At 47.6% G+C, this 25,019-nt stretch overlaps 1 protein-coding gene across 1 annotated transcript; it reads left to right on the top strand.

Annotated features, from left to right (window-relative positions):
- The first annotated feature begins 901 nt into the window (after window positions 1-901).
- Window positions 902-24,334, top strand: LOC111853553 (E3 ubiquitin-protein ligase RNF13-like). The gene is made up of 10 exons (XM_023830556.2): window positions 902-1,075; window positions 3,951-4,115; window positions 4,369-4,449; window positions 10,716-10,841; window positions 14,801-14,888; window positions 15,371-15,461; window positions 16,905-17,010; window positions 17,107-17,200; window positions 22,355-22,435; window positions 23,031-24,334. The coding sequence occupies exons 2-10, from the start codon at window positions 4,002-4,004 to the stop codon at window positions 23,393-23,395; spliced, it is 1,146 nt and encodes a 381-aa protein (XP_023686324.1). The 5' UTR covers window positions 902-1,075; window positions 3,951-4,001; the 3' UTR covers window positions 23,396-24,334.
- Window positions 24,335-25,019: the final 685 nt, after the last annotated feature.

The raw sequence follows: 25,019 nt of genomic DNA, 5'->3' as shown, positions 1-25,019 counted from the left end.
ACAGTAGTGTATTTATTTCAATTATTGCTGAGAAAAATATTTAACTTTATAATCAGTGATACTGGCAACCCTCCCAGAATGTACCCATATCTTGTGAAACATACATAGGTAGCCTGGGATAGAGTACCAGCAACAAGAAAAGTGGCTGCAAGATTGATAGAAGCATCAAATCGGTGATCCATGGTCGACCAAAATATAAAAGAATGAAAATGCTGCCCTCCAGTGTTCTTAGTTAAGAATTGCAGTAAATACGTCCCCACACGACCATCTGTATTTTTGGTGGGGGACGTGACTGGAAGGTCGAAATGGGGAAGGAGATGGAATGCGACTTCAATGTTTCTAAAACATTAGCACAGTCGATGCTACACGCAATGCATAGCAATAACTCAGCAGCCTTGAAAAAAAATCATTCTTAATTTGTGACCTGCACAATGTTTAATGTGGCTAAATTTTTACTCTTTATAACATTAATATAACATATTTTCTTTACAAAAATATATACCATTTCCTGTCGACGTTAAATCGACGTATAAATCATTCATAATTATAGTGCGTTGACGCTATGCAAGTAAAATAAAACGGCAAATCAAAAGCTCTTGAAATATATTAAAATGATCTCCATCGTTGGTAGATGATTTGTTTCCTACAAGTTCATAACGTCCAGTAAATTACTCCTAAATGCACACTCCACACTCCGATCCGAAATGCCGACGATACACGGTACAAACCGAAAAGAGAGCAGCACACAGCACGTGCTTTTGAGTCTCTGCAGTGGGTTGCGCCTTTGCGGTCACGTGTGAATGTTGTTGGCAAACGGCGACACGCGGAGTGACGGCCGATGGTTGGGAGCTGGCCAATCGGCGGCGGGCACGGGGCGGTGCTCGAGGCGGAGGGCGGTCCGTGTGCGCGGACTTCTGCGTACACTGTTGACATTTTCTCGCACTGCTCCGTGTAATTGTTTGAAGAGCCTCGTAATAGGGGTGATTTGGACCATGCTTCCGAAGACCACATCACTGTAATGCCTTTGTCAGTCACATCTATAGTCAGCAAAGGAATAAACGTGTCGATTGCCCAGGTAATAAACCCGACATTTAGTTTGCATAACATTACTTGGCATAATGCTAGCGTATTAGCTAACACTCCATCTGTAAGCACTAGCAGATTGCGAACTCACCGTGAAGCTAATTCGGCCTCGAAGCGCTACTTAAACGGTCAGGATTCGTGTTGATATGTAGATAGCATGTGCGTTGTTTTCCGGGTTTTATGTCTCTGTCAAATTGTTGAAATGGTTCTGCTTTTAGTAGCCTTATTTATCTAACATGTTAGCCGCAAGATGCTCGCTGGCCTCATGCTTTTCTATGGGCGGACCTTCGAGTTTAAGTTCGTAATGAACTGCAATATTCGTAATCAGCTCGCACGCCTAAGTTTACGAAGCAGGTACTTGAAGTGTATGCGTGGCATTTAAAACGGGAAACGAATCAATGCAACAAATGAGATCTGTGATCTGTGTTATATGCAGTCAGATTTTGTTGTGGCGCTAAATAATCATGACAATTCTCAGTTTGCACAACATGGCCATGGATGGGCGTGAATGTCGTGATGTCGGAAATGGAAATATGTCTTTGGCTAATACGGTTACACAACAACGCGTCTCGTGATTTAACTTCGCCAGTGGATCGTTGGCATGTATTGTGTTGCGAAGTTATCGGTCAACCGTAAAACGTTTCTCTGAAGAGTGATCAGAAACCAGCGTTATGTCCCTTTGCGCCTTCACTCTTAGAATCTAGGTTAGGCGAAAAGAATCACAATGTTAGTAGTTTTCTGCTTAGATCTCAAATTGTATGTGGGGCAGCACAAATCAGAGTTAAGTCGTCGAGTTGAAGGGGCAAAAGCAATCTTTCTGAAATTGGAGGTGACGTCCTATAAATAATAATACAGTCTTTCGGAAATTACAACGGCCACGTTTACATGTAAGAGGAAGAATTTCAGTACCAAGTTTGGCAGCAATAAAATCAGCATTGGAGGTTTCACAGGGAAAGTAGAGCTGCTTTATGTGCATCTTGCATTACTGCAGTTGGTACATTGGCCTTTATCCATCAGTCTTTCAGCCAATATTACCTGTACGAGCCCCACGTGTGTGCCCTTGCCACAAAGCCCGGGGTGTGAATTAACAAGCTCATACTTGCAGCAGATGAAAACCAGTCTGGGCAGAGGAACAGTGCCCATCTGCCCCAAGAAGATTTGGAGTTTTGGGGATTACATTTATATTACATTGTGGGGACCAAATGAGTTTTTTGAAGTTGTGGGGATTATTTTTCAGGTCCCCATAATGATCTGTCAATGCAATCAAAAAACTAAAAATGTCAAAAGTCTCATATTTTCTTTGGTTACTTGTGGTTAAGGTTAGCACTGGGTGGGGGTTAAGGTCGTCATGTTGGGATTAGAGTTTTTTCCCCAGAGAAGTGAATGGAGAGTTCCTAAAAAGATATATTTGCAAGCTTTTCTTTTTTGTGTGTGTGTGTGTGTGTGTGTTTCGGCCACTAGCAAGTGCTGACAGGTTGCCATCTGAACCAAATATCCGAGCCAGAGTATGGGTTTGCATATGGAAGCAGGAGCCTGAGGGGATGTGCCGTCCCAGCTGTCTGAAGTTTCCTGCAGCATCATAAATAAACTGTATTATCTTTCTCTATAATGCCTGTGTGTCTGCATCACAATTTTGAATAGATCAGTGATTCTTTATGTGGTGAATTTCCACAAAGTGTGTATATATGTTTTTTTTATCAAATAAAAATCGCAATTAATTGCAATTTAAATGAGTAACTTTTGGTCATGATGACTGTGTGTCAAGCCTCCTGACTTCTTCTTGACTAAATGCCTGACTGAACTGCCATTCAAGTTTGCAAAGCAAGCTGTTGGTCAAGAAGACACTCTTGGGCCTGCCCTAATTCTGCATAATGCTTCATTGCGTGTTCTGACAGTTTGGGATCAGGTCTCTGTCTTTTGATGTTATTACTCAATAACCTGAATATTTATGCCTATTTCATGCCTGTTTGGTGGGCCAGTGCATGCATGATGGGTAACTATTAATATCCTGTGCAGATGAGGCCTTGCTTTAAGTGTGAATGAGGGAGCCTGAGATGTGAGTCTGTAGTCCTGATCGGTGTGTTTACTCTCACCTCCCAACTGTTCCTTTGGTATTATTTTGCAAAAGGCCTGTGACCTTCATAATTGCAGGCCTCTAAGAGCCATAATACTATCATCCAGAGATGGTGGTGCTCAAGGCCGGAAGTGGGGGGGGTGGGGGGGGGGTGATCCGTGTCAGTTTGCAGGTGACTGGAATATTCCAGAGCAGAGATTAAATCGGTCAACTGGCAAGCTCACAATAGCCGGATCTCTCTGATGCTGCTTGAGCCTTTGGCCTGAAGGGCAGGAGCAGAGCAGAGCAAATAAACAGGAAGGCATTTTGGAGAAAGATCTGCAGGAAATCTCCTTCCACTTTTTAGCTTCCTTGCTTCAAATAAGTCGCTTATAAAACTGGGACTATTAGCTAGTAGTAAATGTTTTTTGTGAACACAGTAGAATTGTATGATATAAGAAATCAACAGTTCTGCTATTTGGTATTTAAATGGTGATATGGCCTAAATGTGGCTAAGGCTTACTGTTCTGATGTAGCTGGCTTTCTTACTGTTCTCATAAATACACGTTTTGCAAAGCCGCTGTTGTGCCTCGCGTCCAAGCCTCGACACGGCCAGTTGTTATTGGTCATGTGGTCTTTCCGGTACGGTCTTCGTCTTTTCCTTTAGTGAGGGAATCGGCAAATGGCGCCTCGCAGGAGGGTCAGGATGGGAACTGCCGGCGGAAGGAGAGACCAGCTCTGGAGGAAGCAGTGATTGTAGCGCTGAGCGGACGGTTCATCTCTCTGAATAACCGGATGTCCCTTTTCCTTGCAGTGGGGTCAAGTTTCCCGGCTGCTGCCACAGTCCACGCAGCTGGAATGAACCATGTTGCTATCCCTGGGGATGCTGATGCTGTCCGCCACCCAGATCTACACGGTCTTCACCGTGCAGCTGTTTGCCTTCCTCAACCTGCTGCCCGTGGAGGCTGACATCTCAGCAGTAAGCTAAGCCCCCCCCCTGTCCGTTTTAACAGTGTGGGGTTGTCTCTGACCACTGGTTGAGGTTATCATCTCAGTTAATGTCTTGACACTTGGCATTTTATCGCGATGTCCTCAAACAGAAGGATCAATGTTTCTTGTGTAGTTAAGCGATAAGGCAGTTAAGTAACAGGATGGACCTCTTGATGAAGCCTGACATTATTCAGCTGATGTGTCTGTGTGTGTGTGTGTTTTTTTTTTTGTGCTTATTTCAGTACTCGTTTGACAATAAGACCCAGACGTTCGATGACCTGCCAGCGCGGTTTGGCTACAGGCTGCCCAGCGAGGGCCTGAAGGTGAGGCCGGTCGCTCTGATACGCTGGTACTGCTGTCTGTCACCAACCAGAGTGGGCGGGGCTTCAGGCTTGCACGACCCCAGGCTGTAATCGGCTCATTTGCTGCCTGTCAAAGGTGGCTCTCGGCCCTAATCCGTACAGCATCCTGTGATGGCTGCCTTTGATTTCCTGCTGATATTCTGTTTAATGATAGTCATGAGTACTGTTAACACTATCTGGCTCTGAACACTTTTCAGGGGTTAAATTTAGTCCTTTTCAATTCCAACTGTAAGAGGTAACAGGCAAGATAAGTGCATATATATAATTTAGCATCCTGAAAAGCACCATGTAAACAAAATGCATTATTATTATTGTTGTTGTTATTTTTATTATTATTATTATTATTATTATTATTATTATTATTATTATTATTATTATTATCATTATTATAGGGCATAGCCTCCTTGTAGGATCTGCTCTGCATCAGAGTGACATGGGTGGATAACAATTTGGTACCCAGTCAGGGATCAAGGTGGTGGGGGGGTTACTGTGTATTATAATCACATGACTTTTCCATGCACATCCAGCCCAGACCCCCCCCCCCCAACATTACTAAAAGACAAAACTATTTTGGGAATAGTCGATTTAATGTCATGCGTAGTTAAGAGTTAAGCTTAATTCCACACATATCCTTTGCTATTCATGGCCTGTGTTATATCAGGGATGCTTTTAATAAGATTTAAACCCAAATAAATGTCCTTGTATCCAGTGCTTATTAATTCGATATATTTGTCGTCTAATAATCTGTTCTTAGTTCGGTCATATGAATATTGTATAAATATATAATCTTACAGTAATCGTTTGATGGATGATATCAGTATTTTATTGATTAGTCCTTCGTACCTCTGCAGTTAAATATGTGAATAATTACTTTGGTTCTTTGTATGTCAGACTGATGAATCTTTGGTTCACTGCTTTCCTGTGGTTTTTACTTGGTAAGAGATGCTGCGTTTGCTTTAGCTTAGTTTAGTGGAAGCAGAAGAGAAGCAGAAGCAGGTACCCTGGCCTTTCTGGGCCTTTCTGGGTTCTCATTCCAAGTTGGGAATTACTGGCAGGACAAATATAGGTCATGCTTAGATATGCACACACACAAATAGCCTGTTCTCCACCACACCAAAAGCAAAGGTTACATTTAACATAGAAGCATACTGAGGGTATATAGCAAAATTTACCATGTCCCTCTCTCTGTCTCTGTTTGTACCCATCTGCCATTCTGTCTCTCTTCATCTCTCCCTCTGTCCCACTGTACCCCTGTCTCTCTCTCTCTGTCTCTCTGTCTTCATCCATCCCTCTCTTTCCCTCTGTCCCTTCTTTATATGTCCTGCTCTCTGTTTGTCCCTCTCTCCCTCTTTCTATCTATCGCTCTCTCTGTCTTCATCCATCCCTTTGTCAGTCCCTCTTTCTGTCTGTCTGAAGATCATAAGAAATTTACAAGCGACAGGAGGCCATTCAGCCCATCAAGCTCATTTGGGGAGAACTTAACCAATAGCTCAGAGCTGTTAAAATCTTATCTAGCTCTGATTTAAAGGAACCCAGGGTTTTAGCTTCCGCTACACTAACAGGAAGACTATTCCGTACTCTAACTACACACTGTGTAAAGAAGTGCTTTCTGAAATGCAGTTTAAAATGTTCTCTTGCTAATTTTCACCTATGGCCACGAGTCCTTGTCCATCGCTTCCTCTTTCTACCTGTCCTGCTCTCTGTCTGTCCCTCTGTTTATCTCTCACTCATCGTCCATCAGTCTGTCTGTCATTCTTTCTTCCTTCTCACGTCACTGTCCACAGCAACCTCAGTACACTGAGGCCTTTTTAAAAATACCCTACTGGTCACATGGTGCCACATGAAACAACTAGGGCAAAGGTGACTCTCCCAGCAGACCAGTAAGAGGCACCAAAGGAAACCACTTTCCGTACCGCATAATATAAACTTAATAAAACATTGACTGTACCCTGAGCCAGATGAGATGCTCTGGACCCTATCTTGTGTCAACACCACCCCCCTCCCCCTGTATACAATTGGTTGACAAGCGTGTCAGAGAGGTTATGAGCAGCTGGCATTGACTGGGACCCTAATGATGTAAAGGGATGTGAAAGGTGTCTGTCCACACTGGCCCTGTGGGGTCACTGGCTGTGGAAAGGGGGCATAAAGTCCGTTGTCTGTTTGCTTTTGAGAAAATCAGATATAACCGTTTGTTATTTGGAGGTAATTCTTTCATGATCGTTCATCACTGCGTTCTCGGTGATGCTCTAAGGCCTGTCTGCAGTGCCCTTCCCCAGTTCTGCGCTGCACAGTGTGGGTCTAGCACAGTAATTGTACTGCACTGTCTACCTCTAGCAGACTAGAGGCTGACTTTAAGGAGCATGTTATCCTGGGCCAACAGCAGCTTCGGAGATCCCCAAATGGCGCGATTCCAGCAGTGTGCCACCGGCAGGCTGGAGACTCTCCGATCCTTTGAATGGCATTACGGTTTGCACACCAGGAAGGAAAGTAGAAGAGCAGCCATTCGGATGTGAGCAGCCAGTATCGTCAGTTCCAAGGTGGCCCCTTTGGGTCTGTACCTGGGTTAGGGTTAGTGGTAAGTCATAGTACTGGGTGCTTGTTAATGTGTGATGGTTTAGCTCTCTCTACCCAGGTACTCGGTACCCAAAGAGGTTGAAGTGAGGTTTTACCTAAACCAGATGATGTCACCACACAGAGCCCCCGGGGGCCTGATATAGCACAGCCCTGATCCACGGTTTTACTCAAGGTGGGTTTTCATTTCCTCTTGAGCTTTTTCCAGCTCAAAGCCAAGACGTCCCATTCACTGCTTCAAAGCATTCCTACATAGTAAGACTTTCCATCAAAATGCATCTCCACTGTAATTACGGATTGGCTGTTGCCGAGCTGCAGACCGCGGAGGTTGTTTTCACCGCGGTGTTCGGACGGGTCGCCGTTCGGCCGGGAGGCTGTGGTCGCCCTCCAGCGCTCCGACGCTTGCTAGAGCTCCATGTCGCTTGTTCTTCTCGGTGTTTTTTTGCCTGCCAGCTGTTCGCATCCTGGCCGAGGAGGGACAGCTGCAGTAGTCTGTGGCACAGAGGATTATTTGAAATGGCGACTGTTGTCATCTTGAGTATCGTGCACAAGTGTGGCCAGTAATGAAGTAGAGGCCGCGGAGTCACCGGGAACATGCCATGCGGTACATTCTCCGAGAGAGTCCAGTGAACTATAAAACATTCTCCGAGAGTCCAGTGAACTATAAAACATTCTCCGAGAGAGTCCAGTGAACTATAAAACATTCTCCGAGAGAGTCCAGTGAACTATAAAACATTCTCCGAGAGTCCAGTGAACTATAAAACATTCTCCGAGAGAGTCCAGTGAACTATAAAACATTCTCCGAGAGAGTCCAGTGAACTATAAAACATTCTCCGAGAGAGTCCAGTGAACTATAAACTTCTTCCACAATCATACCTCCATATTGATATTTATATTTACATATCCGTATTTATACTTATTCTAATTCTTAATATTTATTCTACAAAAGGGTTTGTTCTTTGTCCTGTCACTGAGTGTTTGTCCCGTGTCCAGATACTAATAGTATGTATTTCTGTACAAAGTAGATTTGCTGGTATTTGTACTTCCTCAGTGAGTAACAGTTTTGTGTTTTATGGTGGTTGCATGTTCTCCCCGTGTCGTGCAGATTTCCCATAGTACAATTAGGTGAATTAATTAGACTAATAATCTGTATGTCCCACAGTGCATGTTTGTGTGTGTGTGTATATGTTTGCTTGTTTGTTTTAATCCTCCATACAAAACCTTGCTCAGGATGAGCATTTTGCAATTGATTGGTGGATGTTTGTCAGAATTAAAAATGGCAGTAGAGGGCGCCATTGTGTTTCCTATATGTGCCACATGTAAAATTGTGTCAAATTTCCCATGTAAGGCTGCTTTGTGTCATATGCTTGCTGAGATAGGCTATGGATCATCACAACACAAAGCAGTCTCAGAAAATGCATGAGTGGATGCCGTGGATTTTGTAAGAATTATGAACTGTGAGTCAGCCGCACTTAGAGACAAAACTGGTGCCGGGGAGACGAGTGAGGAATCATTTTCCCACAAATGCCTCCACAGCGATGGGTGATTTAATTACAGAGAGCTGCGGCTTGATCACAGCTGTGTCACGGTAACTGCGAGTGACTGCACGGACCAGCTCCCTTTCCTCACCCTGGCACGATGGTGGCGCTGTTGAGCTTCCGTCCAGGGGCTCATTTAGAGGCTCTCATTCCACTGACTGCTGTAAGACTGTAATGCTGAAATGTGGAGCCCCCCCCTGTGTCGCCCCGATCCCAGCCCCCTTGCCAGAGCCCCCACCCCCATGCACATGGAGTCCATTATTCACACTGACCATACAACCTGCCTGCCTGCAGCAAAGCATTTCTTCTTGCCACTCTCACTTTATTTTGTATGTGTTGCGTTGAGCCACCCCCTGGTGCAGAACTGTGGGCAGAGTCATGGGGCCGTGATCCTTCTGTTTGACTTGACTGACAGCGGCTGGACGAGCAGGACGTGTGACATTCAATCACACAGACAGGCACCTTCAGAGCGCCCCGACTGAATATCACAGGAGGCACAGCAGACAGAAGGAAAAAGAGATAAGAAATGTGAATGTCACAAGTGATCCTTCTCTACACGGAAGGGGAAAAACACCTTTCAGGTGCTGGAAGTGTTAAGGTAGAATCTGTCACATTATCTAGGTTGTATCCAGTGTCCGCCATTTTGTAGGGCTGTCTGTATCCTCGGCAACAAAAATGTAGCGTACCGACAATGTGTGCCGCCATGCATATCCTAATCCAAAGCAAATTCAGATTTCTGTCGTCGACTGACCACTTGTGTTACAAATTATAGCACAAGCAGAGGTGGGATTTGAACCCCTGTCCTTTAGGTGTTGGTGCTGCAAACAAGCAGAGGTGGGATTTGAACCCCCTGTCCTTTAGGTGTTGGTGCTGCAAACAAGCAGAGGTGGGATTTGAACCCCCTGTCCTTTAGGTGTTGGTGCTGCAAACAAGCAGAGGTGGGATTTGAACCCCCTGTCCTTTAGGTGTTGGTGCTGCAAACAAGCAGAGGTGGGATTTGAACCCCCTGTCCTTTAGGTGTTGGTGCTGCAAACAGGGCTACTTACTTGAGTCATCATGCCGCTCGAATTTAATAAAGTAATCAAATAAAAGAATCGTATAAATGACAGGATTATGCATTAATAATGACTATCTTCTCTTTTTTATTTTTGTTGTCACTGGATTTTGCTGTCAGTTGTCAGAGTTTGCTAGGATATCATCATGGAGCATCTGGGAATGTCGTGTCCGAAACCACGGTCTTGTTTGACTGGAGTTCCCCGTATAGGGAACGATATCGATTTTCCTGTATAACGAACAGTGAGTGAATGAGCGAACCTTTTGCAGTGGAGTCCTGTCCTTACAGGCACTGTGCATGTCTGTAGGTGTGCGTGAGCGAGTGATTTATTCAGTCCTGCATGGCGATATTTAAATTTTAGAAGTCAAGCGAGGAAACTGCCTGACACCCTCTATTCAAATAGTTCTGCTTTGTTCACTTTGTCGTTTTGGTTAGTGTCCCCTTTACGATTAATCATGCAGTTTGACAGCCTTCTCTCTCATCTGTCATCTTTACCTCATAGGGGGAGTTTCGTAACTACAAAGGACAGTTTTTTTTCCCCACCTATTCTCTACTTCTTCCTTTTTTCCCCCTAATTGTGTCCCTGCCCAGGATGATTTATTTAAGCGCCGAGGATGCGTGTGAAATCGGAGACGAGGCCCCGTTCCTGTGAGATCTCTGTCAGACGGCCCTTTTGAACACAGTGGTACAACCCGCTTTTAGCGACAGTCATAATATTGTGGTTGGGATTTGGCGCTATGGGGTCCTGCCCCGGGTGGTGATGCTTTTATAGGCTCGTAAAAATGCTTGTTGCTCCTGTTGCCTGGGGAGACCTCTCGCCCAATAGGGAGGCGTCTCGCCCAATAGGGAGGCGTCTCGCCCAATAGGGAGGCGTCTCGCCCAATAGGGAGGCGTCTTTCTGGAATCTCGGCCAGTCGGGACTTTTTTCTCTAACTTACCTGTCAACCGAACCGATAATGATGTGCAAAATGTCTTAATGGCAGGTGCACCGTGGCCGGGATGGGGGTTCTGGGGAACAATCAGGACATAATTGTCACGTGGCTGGCTGCCGTCTCTCCCCCCAGGGTTTTCTGGTGGGGGCGCGGCCGGAGAACGCCTGCATGCCTATCGAGCCCCCCATGCTGAGGGACAACCTGACTGGGGCCTTTATCGTGCTCATCCGCCGCTTTGACTGCAACTTCGACATCAAGGTAACCCCCCCCCCCCTTGCTGAGTACCTTCATCACCGCCGCCCCCTTCAGGATGTGAAGCATTTCCACACTCCATGCAGATGCATATGAATATAAGAAGTGTGTGTTATGTTGTCTTTGTGTGGCCTGTGCAGGGAGCTCTGATTTACCAGCTCTGGTTCTCTTTGGGGGGGAAGAGACATCTGATTGGTTGGTCTCACCTCCTCTAGTTGCTTAGACGTTCTCTGCAATCCGATTGGTTATCTCTCTGAACCAATCATTTTTCCTTCTGCCCTCAGAACATTTTTCTGTAAGTAAAACTCCCATGAGCTAAAGCTGCGTTTCCTGATCATGTTTAGTTTGCCAGCAGGGGTCAGCATCCCACTCCTGTCCTGGGGGAACTCCATTTCAGTCCATTCTGGTTGAATATATACCATCCTCTGCATTTTCCTCAGCAACATCTCCTTACTTCACAGGCACAAGGTCATCACCTTAAAAAGAATCAATGCAAATCGCTAAAACAAGCATGCTAATGGATTAATCACCAGAATGGGTTAGCGCAATTATCTGTATAAGCATTTCACACTGGAGCCTCGGTTTGGCTTAGGGACTGCAGTGAGACTGGGAAAAATGTCCTTTACGCTGAATAACATGTTTAAATGGTCTCTGTCACATCATCTTTCTTTTTACCTGATTTCAATGCTGTGCAGGCAAATCGCCATTTGTTAGTCAAAGTGAAGCAAATGTACAATTTCTCTTGTAAGTTAAAGAAAAAAAATACAAATATCTTGAGTAGTTGTTCCAGTCGCTTAAGAAACCTCTCCGGAGAACCCAGGGCGCCCCCTAATGGAGAGGAGGACCAGGCCCGCACACCAGGTCCGAGGCAGACGAGCACGGAGATACCAGGCGAGACTGTAGGAGGGCTTGGGGCAGCCTTTGTAGATTAAGGACGCAGGGGGGTGACCAGCAGGAATACAGGGAGGGGTGCTGAATCCTCATCAGGGGCCCACAGTGCCCTCTCAGGTTTTGGAGGAGTATAACGGCAGCATAAAACAGAAAGGCCTGAGCTTTGGGAAGGATGGGCAAAGAAGTTGGGGGGGTGGTTCTGTAGGGGACGTGCGCTGACCCCGCTGAGCACCTTTTAGGGGGGTCGGCAACAGGAAACCAGATCCTTCTGAGGCAAGGGGCCTCTAGCTTTATATTACTGTACTGGGGGGGGGGGCTGCATCTGGGGGTCTTTGTCTGCCTATTTCACTCTCAGTCCCCCACACACAGCCACTGGTCCAGGAGCCTTTCTGAAATGCCTGGATATAACACCCCCCAAGTCTCAAAAAAAAACCACTTACAAAAATATTTAGTTGGGATGTAAAGCAGGAAAGCTGGAAGGTTTGGTGGCTGTATTTGCTTATCTCAGCACGTATGTATGTAGATGCGTTTCTCCCCGTGGTGTCGGGTGTGGTGATGGCTTTCTGTCCTGTATTGACTGAGCCCTGGATGAGGCTTCTCCCCTCTGGTTCTCTGCTGGGGTCTGGGCGGGGCATGTAGGCTTAATTGCCCTCTCTTATCTTTTGCAATCTGTTCCTGACTCTGCGGTATCTGACATCTTAAGCCCGAGGGAGCTGCGTTTTGTTTGCTGCAGTGCACACACATGTATACACACACACAAATGCAGTGTGAGCAATCCCATCAGTCACTGCCCAGATAAGTCTCTAAGCCCCACCCTCCGCTGTATTGGAGGGGGGATGAGCTGTTGCTGTCATGGAGTGAGACCGGCGTGGCCAGGGGTGACCTGGCCCAGTGATCTGGGCGATGATGCAGGGTTGCAGTGTTACCATGGAACTGCAGCAAATAGGCTCACTTGTCCTGTAATATCAGTCAATAGGGCTGGGCCTGAAAAAGGCCGGCCACGGTGATGACTTCCAGATGCAGACGTCGTATCTGGTGTGCATCTGCGCAGTACTCGTGACCTGAGGCGATACTGCAGATTAGCGTCAGAGGTCAAAGGTATGAAGCCTGTCAGCATTAATGGGAACATGGCATGGCCCTGCCTCGTTGCCTGTCCCCACTAATAACAGTGCAGTACCTCCTCTGTTATTGGACGATTTGCCAAACGGCCACAAGTAACCCCGGGCACCAGTATTTCAAGTTCAGCTCCCATCCTACCAGCAGGCATTTTCCCATCTCAGATCAAGGCTGATGTTGCAGAATATCAGAACAGCTCCCAGGGATCCAACCCGCCACTGTTAAAAAAGAGTACTAATTCTGTGCCTTACTCTCAGATGCAGTGCCTTACTCCTGAAACTTGTGTCTTAACTGGAACGCAGTACCTTACTCACATGCAATGTCTTACTAAATTAGTGCTGTACTCTCAAATGCAGTGCCTTACTCTCAGATGCAGTGCCTTATTCTCAAATGCAGTGCCTAACTCCTGAAATTAGTGCCGTACTCTCAGACACAGTTCCTCTCTCTCAGACAGAGTGCCTCATTTATAGGCTATTTGCAGTGACTGAATACTTCATCCTGCTGTTCACAGTGAATGTTTTCCTTTGATGAAAGAAAGCTGTGCTTCAGCTCTCGGGTGTCTACTTTTAACTGTAAACTCACAGCAGAGAAACGCATGCAGTGGCCCAATCACACAATCCTTTCTGAAGCCCCACCACGCACACAGACACACAGACACACACACACACACACACAGGCGAGTCGGGAGGGGGGGGGGGGGCTCTCTCCACACACATGGCCAATCAGGGGTGGGCTGCGGGCCCTGGAAGCTGCCTCACTTGCTTGCTGGGGGTCCCCGCCGTACAGAATGCTCCGGAAATGGCGCTGCCGACATACCGGTTGTCCTCGGTGGCCCAGGCAGTAGCTGCTAAGCCTGATCTGCTTCATCCTGCAGCAGGAATAACAGACGGCTGCTCTTTGTTTCTCTGAGCCCGGGAATGTGCAGCTCGTCTTACCGGCTCCTGGCACTAAAGCCCCAGCCGATTTCCCCCGAATTCTTGGGGTAATCTCCAGATGTTTTGCATTTAAGTATGAGTTTTCTACGCTTAAAAAGATAACACAGCTGCATTGACCTGTGTGACTCAACAGAGCACTGATTCTCTTTTGTTGTTGTCCTGCTGGAATCGAAACTGCGATTTTGCAGAGAGGAAACAATCCTGTATGCTCAGACTTCGGAGAGCACCTACATGCTGGGTCAGAGGTCAGCTGCCTGTCTTGTGTAGCCAGGTCAAAGGTCAGCTGCCAATCTCACCAGAAATCATGGGTGAGCCATTGGAGGAGACATTCACTGTCTAGCGGCGACGCCTGTCAGTCCCACTGTGGCCCGTTATGCCGCTTGTTACAGGAGTCCCCACGCCGCCTCGCCGGTCGCCCCGACCCCACGCCGCCAGTATTCAGTTCCAGTGTTTTTATCCACCGTGTTGCACACCCAAATCAGCTGTGTGCTTGTAATGTATTATCTACCTCACTTGTACGTCGCTTTGGACAAAAGCATCCGCTAATTAAATAAATGTAAAATGTAAATGGTCTTCCCGCAGGGAGAAGACTTTAACCCTACATTTCCGGGATAGATTAAGGCCATCTGCTGTGCAGCCAGTCGCCAAGGCCTTTGACTTGTATTATATATGCCCAGCTTGTGTGAGTGGATGGAATAGACCATGCGGAGCCCCTTCACTTACTGCCGGGAAGACTTACAGCCTCATTTCTTGTGTATCGCAGCATGGCAGTAACAGCTGCAGTATTGATTAAGGTCAAAATGCAAAATGACACTAAGAAATGTGGCGAACATGCAGGCTACAAGGCATGCTGGGTAACCGGGGGGAGGTATGTATGTAGGCTTCATTGCGTGTGTGGTCTGCGTGTGGAGCACAGAGGGGCTCTGTATGTCTGTGTCGTCCAGTGCGTCTCATCAGGGTGGGGAGGTGGCTGTGCGTCCGCAACCGTGGGGGTCACTGAACACAACGGTTTTGTCTCCCCAGGTCCTGAATGCGCAGAAGGCTGGGTACAAGGCAGCCATTGTCCACAATGTGGATTCTGATGACTTAATCAGCATGGGATCCAATGACTGTAAGTTTGCTCAAGACCCATGAGTGTGCAGCACTAAGAGCACGAGCTAATTAGCATGGGATCAAATGACTGTAAGTTTGCTCAAGACCCATGAGTGTGCAGCACTAAGAGCACGAGTTAATTGGCATGGGATCCAATGACTGTAAGTTTGCTCAAGACCCTCGACTGCACAGCACTGCATCTTGTTTGCCCCATAGTGGTGTTGTATGGAAGGCTGTTTACCAAGCACCATACCCAAGAGAACCCCTCACTGGCAGGGATATAGAATTACTTAGCTGTCCTGCTACCCATGAAGCCTTTCCCTCAGTGTCATGAAGAATTCTTGGTCTCCATTTCTTTCCGGATTTTGCACCGAAATGGTTTGCAGACCCATTGGGTCGTCTGTCCTCCGTCAGCTTTTAGCCATCTGACCTCACGTTGTGTGGGGCTATGTACATCTCGCATTCTCCCTCTCACTCTCGTGCATCTCCTTTCCTCCGCAGTGGATCTTCTGAAGGAGATAGACATCCCATCTGTGTTCGTCGGGGAAGACACCGCCAACTCCCTAAAAGAGGACTACACCTTTGAGAAAGGGTCAGTCTAGGCCTGTCAGTGACTCTGACATTGTTCGTTTTGTTGCGTCAATATAAGCTATAGACGGGAGAGCTCTATAATAAGTGCCAACCCGATGACATGTAACATAAATCAACATAAAACACATGAATCACGATCTCCAACTTTATATTGTCCTCCACACTCAAAGTCTGCACAGCGTGAATAATAAACACACCCAGATTGTGGGAGGGCTGCCGATTAAACGTCTCGATGACAGCTGGTTTTTCTGTTCTGCCCATAAAATTAGGGATGCCTTTCGTGGGTCAGTTTCCCCTCTCATGGTATCATGGTGACTGATATAATCCCCGCTGCATATCACACGTTGTGAGAATCGCCGCTTTTATGGTTACAGTTTATGTTTGTGGGCAGCTGCAGGTCAGTTACGAGACCTTATAAATGTCTTTAGAAATTCATTGCGGGATATAATGAACAAATCACTGTATTTTTATTTAGTGCCTTTCACAGCAAAATACTACTACTATTGTTATTATTATTATTATTGATTAATGATAATAATAATAATAATTCATTAACGTTAAGAGTGTGCTGGTAGACAAAATTCATAGTTCAGTACATACCTCGTTTTTGCATTAACAGTTCAGTGAAGTTTCAGTACAGTAGGAACAACAGAATTTGTTTTTACATTGGTTATTATTAAAAATGCGAACACAAGTAGAAACTGTTGTAAACCAAACAAAAGACTGCTTCTAGTGATATGTCTATAACAAAACCTGAGAGATGCTTATTTTTACACTGTAAAATAAATAAAAATTAAAAATAAGACCACATCCTAACAATCATACTGAATGAGATCCTGTCTCCATGTTCTCTACTACAGAGAATGGCTGCATACCCGTCATGCTAAACATCCCTTCAGCCTTAGTTATTTTTTAGCCCAGTCTAAAATTCCTGGCAAAAGCACTTTAAATGCCATATTCAAGTTCTGTGTAACAACCAACACACAGGTTGGTCTTATCAACTACTCCCTCTCCAGTGTTGGTGTAATTTACTGGAAATCCAGTATGTTCCCAAACCATGATTTAAGTGACGCAGGAGGGTCTTTGAGCTTGAACTTTGTCGTTATGGCTGACTGTAATCAGCACTAGCTGAAACCAACACACAGCCACAGTTAGCATAATGTTTTCTATGTCCCCCTGTCTCCCTGTCCTCTTGTCTCCCTGTCCTCATGTCCCGCCGGTCCTCATGTCTCCCTGTCCCCGTCCTCATTTCCCCCTGTCCCCAACCTCCTGTCCTCATGTCCCGCCGGTCCTCATGTCTCCCTGTCCCCGTCCTCATTTCCCCCTGTCCCCAACCTCCTGTCCTCATGTCCCGCCGGTCCTCATGTCTCCCTGTCCCCGTCCTCATTTCCCCCTGTCCCCAACCTCCTGTCCTCATGTCCCCCTGCCCCTCCTCGCTCTGCAGTGGCCACGTGGTGCTCATGCCTGATTTCAGCCTGCCGCTTGAATACTACCTGATCCCCTTCCTCATCATCGTGGGCATCTGCCTCATCCTCATCGTCGTCTTCATGGTGAGTGGGCGACTCCTCCCCCCCCCCCCACCCCAACCCCGGCCTCCCCAGGGGGGAGCGTACGGTGGAGAGCGCTGACGCGTCTCCCTCTTCCAGATCACCAAGTGTATGCAGGACAGGCACCGAGCCCGGAGAAGCCGGCTCCGGAAGGAACAGCTGAAGAAGCTTCCGGTTCACAAGTTCAAGAAAGGTAGAGTGCTTATGACCCACGTGTAGGTGTGGGGGAGATGTTCTCCTCCTCGTGGTGCTGTTTATAGGCACCACTTTGCACAGAGATGGTGCTCAGCGAGTCGTACCTAGGGCATGGGGGCGTGGCCTCAGAAATCCTCAGAATAGATGGCAACTCCAGTTTCCCATGTGTGCAGCACAGAGGACGAGGGGCTCCTGCAGCAGCGTCTCGGTAACCTTTGCAGAGTACAGCATTTGAGACTGCTGATTCTGAACAGCGCCCTCTAAAGTAAAGGATGTTTTAAATTACAGAACAAACACAAAAGCATGCAAATGCAGTATAGGACTAAATCGCCTGTCACCTGATTTGTTTTCTTTTCTTAATTTCTCTGAGGGTGTTTTGGTTCCTATACCTGCTCCAGGGACCTTTATCCTGCCTTGATCTTTTATTCTTCCTATCTGTTTCTCCATGGGGGGGTGTATGTTGTTCCATCTTCTGCCCGTGGAGGGCACTGCACAGGGCGTCTGTGTGTCCCCATCAGAGAGATTTATTTGTTGCTCTTTATTGCATAAATAGTTTGCCTGTTGGGGTAGCTTCGTCTGTGTCCTTCCCGCTCTCAAAGCCTGCTTCTTCCTCTACTATGTCTGCCTGAGAATTATTAAAAATGTACTTGCCATGCGCGGTAATTCGCTTGTTTGTTCCTTCCTCTGAGTGATGGCGCTGACGCAGGAAGCGCGCTCCCCCAGCAACGCGGGCCAAGGCGGCTCTGCATCACCCTAGGAGGGTCACATGACCAGATGGCGTGACGGCGCCTTTATCTGCTCCCGAGCGCCGGTCTTATGCACTAATCAGATTAATATGGCACCATTTCCTCCACCTCCAAGCTGATCACAAGATTAGACCTCCCTGATTGTTGTCAGTGGACAGTTTGTTTTTTGTGGCCCATGTTAAACCACACAGGCTTTTAGGGGTCACTGCAGTGTGCTGTCAGCATCGAGTAACTCCATATAATCGATGTATTGCCTTGGTAGAGATGGATGACATCCCCCATCATTATCCAAGTACACACTTGGATACCTGATAATGAGTCTCATTGTGGTTCTGACAGGTGGGATTCTAGGATTTTTTTTAAGGTGGGGGGGGTGGCATAAGAGGGCCATACAGTGGAGAAACAGGCCAGCCTGAGCTTTACTCACAGCGGCCGGCCGCCCGCTTTCGGTATTCCCACTCCACGTTCTCATAGGCGTTGGGGGTTCTTTAGGCCTTTCCCACTGTCATGATGAAGTCACACAGTGGTGAGATGGTAAAGCCTAAAGCCTGTGGGTAGGCGAGACGGCCACACCGGGACATATTCCATCGCTGCCTACAGGGGGCGTAGCTAGAAATCCTGGGCTCCCTGACAAATAGTGAAGAAATATGGGACACTAACCCCCCCCCCCGGAAAATGGAAATGAGTTCTGTTTCGTAATATACGGGACGGATGGAGACTTGACCTCCCCCCCCCCACGTAGTCTGACATATTTATGGGCCCCTGTAGGGTGCTGGGCCCCCTGATTCTGCCAGGGTATCCATGCCCCTACTGTGGCCCCTGTAGGGTGCTGGGCCCCCTGATTCTGCCAGGGCACTCGTGCCCATACTGTGGCCCGTGTAGGGTGCTGGGCCCCCTGATTCTGCCAGGGCACTCGTGCCCATACTGTGGCCCGTGTAGGGTGCTGGGCCCCCTGATTCTGCCAGGGCACTCGTGCCCGTACTGTGGCCCGTGTAGGGTGCTGGGCCCCCTGATTCTGCCAGGGCACTCGTGCCCGTACTGTGGCCCGTGTAGGGTGCTGGGCCCCCTGATTCTGCCAGGGCACTCGTGCCCGTACTGTGGCCCGTGTAGGGTGCTGGGCCCCCTGATTCTGCCAGGGCACTCGTGCCCGTACTGTGGCCCGTGTAGGGTGCTGGGCCCCCTGATTCTGCCAGGGCACTCGTGCCCGTACTGTGGCCCCTGTAGGGTGCTGGGCCCCTGTAGGGTGCTGGGCCCCCTGATTCTCCGTACTGCACCCATTACTGACACACACACATCGCCCTGTCGCCTGCTGCTGCCCTTTGCCTTTGCTCTTGACCGCTGGTGCCACTTACTCGATGACATCATTGCTTGTTTGCTCCCCACCCTGCTGTGAATTGGGTGGGGGGGTCGGGCTTTTGGCAGCACGTCATGAAGTGCCATCACAGTGCCCTTCCAGTCTGAGACATGCCCATTTACTGTGCCCAGGTAGGGGGAGGGGCTCCAATGTGACAGACAGGCGATGTCACATGACCACCGACGTCACATGAACGGCCGTGTCGAGATCGGGTTGCCAGGGGCCCATCAGCACGGTGGTGGAAAGTTCAGGTCCGGAAAGTACAAATCCAGACCAAGGTTTTGTTCCAACCGACCAGTTGAGCATGAAGAGCCACAGTCACAGAATACTCAACTGATTGGTTGGAACAAGACCTTGGTCTGGATTTGTACTTTCCGGACCTGAACTCTCCACCTCTGGTTAAGCGTCCATAGGCAGCTTGTCCACTTCCCACATGCATGTCATGGGATGTGCAGACCCAAAGCGGGGGTCCAGCTCTCGGTATGTCTGGTATACTCTGGTTTTGGCTGAATGTGTATGTACTTTGTACACCTTAACATACTGTGCAGGTGCAAATTCATAGCCCTTTTCCATCATCTGAAAATCCCTGTGTGCTTTGAATCTTTTTTTTAACAAAGCCATACTGTGTCCTCAGTTTCATTCACTTTCATGTTTGAGGCAGTCTGGTTTTTCCATAATGCTTAAATAATTTACACAAGAAATACACTCCTAACGTAAGCAGCATTAAAGGCAAACTGAGTATGGCAGCACACAGGGGAACATGAAAATCAGAAATGTCAAGAAAGAAAAGCAGTAGATGCTTTTATTACGTGTGTTTTGTTCGGAGGACGAGTTTGTCTGCTTCATCTCTGTGCTGCATTTTAATTAATCAGCATGCCTGCTGTATTTCAATGAAACTCATTACAGTGAGGTGGTTCCGGCAAATTCTCCCTGGCAGGGCCTGTGGTGTTTGCCGAGCCGTCTCACACCAGACGGAGGTGCTATTTATGGCGAGTGGGGCCGCGGAGTCGAACGCGTAGCTTATAGGAGGCGTAACGTGTGATTAGCGTGTTCTGTGTTTGCTCTGAATGCACCGAGGCGGCTCGTTGCTCCTCCGCCGTCAGAGAAGCGCCGTTTATCCCCGAGTGCTAATTAGGAAATTGGCAGGAGCGAAGCAGTGGGCGTGCAATGGTGTCAGCTAGCCCCACGCACCAGAGAGCACGCCGCCCGCGTCAACGCACGGCCTCGGAGAATGCCAGTCGGCAGACAGGCGCAAACGCACGGTCGCTGTGTGCCGAGGTGGTGGGGAGTCCGCGTATGTGGGCGTGTGTGTTTGGGTAAAAAATTTATGAAATCTGAGATTCAGAGAAGGGATGTTGGCTTACATACTAGAATATGACTGAAAGGAGCCGGCTGATTGAGCTGTGGGGACTCGGTGTACGTTCTGGAAGGTGCTCCACATGTTTTGAGGAAGCCCTGTGGCATTCAGGCGAACATCAGGCCCAGGTGTGTAACGGTAAATTGTTTGGGTAGCACTTCCAATTTGAAGAAATACAGGCCCGATGGGAAATTCTGAGCCCCAGTATACGCTAGGGTATCCATGCCCCTCTGATGCCCCTGGGCCACACGGGCAGGACCAGGTGCAAGAGTCAATTGTTGTGTACCCCCCCCCCCCCCCAATCTCCTTTAATGCTGGCATTTTGGTAGATGGGGGGGGTGGGGGGTTTGCCCTCCATGACCCATGGGAGCAGAGATGTGGCCGCCGTTACTCTGAAAAGTTCACCTTCATTTACATATATATTTGCATATTCATCAGCAGGGAAAACCAAGGACAGTCTTCGCTGTGGAAATGTCACTAACGAAATCACGGGAGATGGGCATTGGGCAGGCTGCAGGCATTATTACTGCGTGTGGCCTGTTGTGGGGGGGGGGGGGGGGGGGGGGGGGGGGGGGGCGTCGGGGGTGCTGCCCAGATTGGCTACCTGCTGATACCATGGCGGAGAGCAGCTGCAGGCTCCACTGCAGGCAGGGAATTATGTTGAGATGTTAGTCACCGCAAACAATATTTACAGAAAGAGCAGTGTGTGTGTTGACACACGTGACACCAAGCTCATACCAGATATTCCATAAAAGCTGCTTTTTGACAGTAACTCGTTGTCCCATTCTTTGTTTGGCCATTTTAATTGTCACTTTTTTATGTTAAAGTCTTTCCAGATTTATGAGATTTATTTTGAATGTGCACCTTCATGGTTTTTTTATAAGGTCCGAGTTTCTATCTGGACGGAGAAACCTAGGGAATATTTTTCTTTTCTCTGAGAAGGAAAAGTCATAAATATTGCAATGTCAAGTGGAAAACAGCATGCTTTGCTGAATGCAGGGGAATTTTAAGTAAAGGAAGATCACAGCTTCTTTTAATTTTCGCAGCGCGTGTTAGTCAGAGCTAGTTGGGGGTGTGTTTTAGTTGGACTGCTGACTTTGTAAACATTGTCTTCTGGAACCCCGGAGCAGTTCTTTCGAAACAGACCCGGATCAGGCAGGAGCCAGTTACTTGTGGATGGTCCAGATAACACCTCTTCCTTTTACGGTCACAGAAAGCTCTGGCATTCCCAGAAGCAGGAGGAAGAAGGGGGGGGGGGCATATTTCAACTGGCGTAAACACTGGATGCCACTGGGCCGTTACGTTCCTCTAGAAAGGGGTACAAAAAAATATATATGTGGAAAAATGGAAAGAAATGTGCCAGGTGGTGACAGAGCAGGCTGGTTCTGCTCCCTCTGCCTGGGCACGATGAGGATCTATCATCCACTGTTGTCTAGGGTTAAAACGGGGTCAAGACTGCCCCATTGACCATAAATAAGACCATAAATCAGAGTTACAGACTAACAGCCAGCCCCCAGACGTTTTATCATCGTTACAATGTTTCATGAAATGCTCTGGAGAAGGGGCCACTGGCCCTGGACCATGTGGTAGGAGATTTACTTCCACAAAGGGCTCTGTTTGCATGGTGTGATGTTGCACTGCGCCTGGGGGGCCAGGGGGCAGCACGTGGCAAGCCTCACTCGTGTGTCCCGGCAGGAGACGCCTACGACGTCTGTGCCATCTGTCTGGAGGAGTATGAGGAGGGCGAAAAGCTGCGGGTCCTGCCATGTTCACACGGTGCGTACCTCTCCTTGCCCTTCCAATAATTCCACATGTGCTACAATGTCATTGACCCACGTCGCCCCCCCCCCAGACGTCATGAGACACGGTTATGAATAGAAATGAACCAGCTTGTCTTTGGCCTTAATGACCGATTCAGAGAGTTGTGGGAAACGCTCTGTGAATCTTTAGAACAAAGCTGTTTGGTTTTAATCAAAAACCAAAATAGGGGCTGGTAAGTTCTGGTCCAGAAAGTAAAAGTTTAGATCAAGATTTTGTTTCAGTGAACCAATTGAGTACTCTGACTCTCTATATTCAAGTGGTTGGTTGAAACAAAATCTTGGTCTGGACTTTCGATCAGAGGTGGATAAGTCAGGTCCAGAGAACAAAAGTGCGGAGGCCTGTCTAGGTCTAAACCTATTATCTGTGTTCTAGTGCATTCCGAAGATCATCTCCAGATTTCATCTCGGTGTTCTGTCACTGCAATGATCAGCAGTTCCATGTTCTGCAAGCTTAAGTTTCTATCTTTTGTTGGCATGGCCCCCTGACTTTTCATAGGGTATCGTACTATTAAAATGCAAAGAAATGTAACTGCAATCCTTCGATTCGTTAGCATACCACTGTAAATGCGTGGACCCCTGGCTGACCAAGACCAAGAAGAGGTGCCCGGTGTGCAAGCAGAAGGTGGTGCCCTCCCAGGGCGACTCCGAGTCCGAGTCGGACGAGGCGGACAGCGGACATGAGGAGGAGATGGTGTCGGAGAGCACGCCACTGCTGCACTCCCGTACCGCGGCCGGGGGCCCCTCCTTCGGGGCCGCCGCCGCCTCACAGTCCCAGCCTGCACCAGACCAGGAGTCCTCCGACGACGCGTCTGAGAACTGCGACAGTGAAAAGGGAGGGGGGGAGGCGGTTGCCGTGGAGACGGTGGTCGTGCAGCTGCAAGAGAACCACTCGGAAAACAGTGCTCCACATGCTTGATGTATATATATTTTAACCAATTTTCTTGGTGTGAAACAGATTCTGGTGATTGTTTCTCCCTCCACGTTGCAGTGCTTATCACAATGCCTGTGCATATCACAGCCTGATACAACTGTTCTGATAAGGCCCAAGAAGGCCTAGTGCTTTATGGTACCTGCCCTTCAGGGTTTCCATGACAAAACGGGCATCGGGTGTGACACCAGGGGAGAGAATTCATCTGGGTGTTTTCACTGTGAAAGGAGGGCCAGACAGTGCCACTTTTATAATGCGTTAATCTTGCATTTCAGAAAAATGTGGCATGTACATATCTGTACAGATCACAATATAAGCAAACACCAATTTGTATATAAGGGTTCACTTTTTAAACCTATCTAGTACGTCACTTCGCCAGATCAAGGGGAATTCTCAGTTGTGATAAGTGTGGAAATATGACTTCCTGCATTAGTCTTAAAATTCTATGCAGATTTTGTAAAAATGTGAGATTATTTCATATTTGATGTATAAGTAGGATATTAAGAGCCAGGAATCTGATGGAGCCGCTGTTCCTTCAAGGGTTTGCAGAATGAAGTGATCGGGAAAACAGAAGGTTCAGATCCTACAGTGGGTGTGATTGTAGTGTGACATCAGAACCCGGTTATCACTGGGTCAGATCAGATCGTGGATGACAATGCAGTCCCACCCACCACAACTGGAAGTCAACCTCATTTTCAGCCATCAAATAACCTCAGTGGTTACTCTGGAGATTCTAACATCCATCTAAAGATGAACAACTTGACGCAAAGTGCTTTTGATTTTTATCCACGAACCGCAGTACGTTTCCTGTGCATTTAACACACTGGACTGTTAAATTCATACTATATAGTCAGGTGTTATGTTGCCCTTGTTGACCACGTGTAATAACATTTCGCTTAAACCAGTAATAAAAATTTGAAATCTTGATTCTTGAATGAGTTTCCTCAGGATGGCACTGTGACCTCACAACTCCAGGACAGTTTAGTCCCTGCTCCCATTCTGTATGCAGCTTACATGAGTTTTCTTCCATGGTCCCAAGGGGTGGGTTGGGTACATCACAGCCAGGGTGTATCCTGTACCTCCTGGGACAGACACTGGAATCAGTTCTTGGGAAACGAATGCAATTCCGATAAGGAAGTCATGTATACCAGATTCATCTCAACACCAAACGGAAAGAATGCAGAATGACTTGGCTGTGTATAATGTAGAGCAATAAGGAAATGCATGCTGACAAAAACCACATTAACGAACTACATCTCCCAAGTCCTTGAATATTCATCTGTATTTCATAAAGGTCACCTTTCTGTGATGAAACCTCTTGTGGAAGTCATTTTCAAAAGGTCGCTCCTTTCACCAGCAATTGCTTTTGGTCACAGTTCTCTCCCCACTCCATTCTTGTGTTCAATACATGCAGTGCTATTCCTGCCTCTTCACGACAGTAAATATTAAACTGCAGCCAACATTCATGCCAATGACAGTAGAAGCCAATGCCACAGCCATGGATATAATCCAGATATCTCTGGGGAGTCACTACTGATACATTTCCATGCGTCAATTTTTGGGTTATTGCTTTTGTGTTCAGACGACAAATAATGCAAGCAAGTCGTGGAGA

This window comes from Paramormyrops kingsleyae, chromosome 21 (genome assembly GCF_048594095.1).
Source record: "Paramormyrops kingsleyae isolate MSU_618 chromosome 21, PKINGS_0.4, whole genome shotgun sequence".
Lineage (NCBI taxonomy): Eukaryota > Metazoa > Chordata > Actinopteri > Osteoglossiformes > Mormyridae > Paramormyrops > Paramormyrops kingsleyae.
The sequence above is the reverse complement of the archived record's forward strand: the minus strand, read 5'-3'. Positions and strand labels throughout refer to the sequence as shown.

Bases quoted from the DNA above. Each gene is read 5' to 3' on its own strand.
- LOC111853553 (XM_023830556.2), top strand. From the start codon at position 4,002: ATGTTGCTATCCCTGGGGATGCTGATGCTGTCCGCCACCCAGATCTAC. The intron at 10,842-14,800 runs GTAACCCCCCCC...TTGTCTCCCCAG, and splicing joins ACTGCAACTTCGACATCAAG to GTCCTGAATGCGCAGAAGGC. The intron at 17,011-17,106 runs GTGAGTGGGCGA...TCCCTCTTCCAG, and splicing joins TCCTCATCGTCGTCTTCATG to ATCACCAAGTGTATGCAGGA.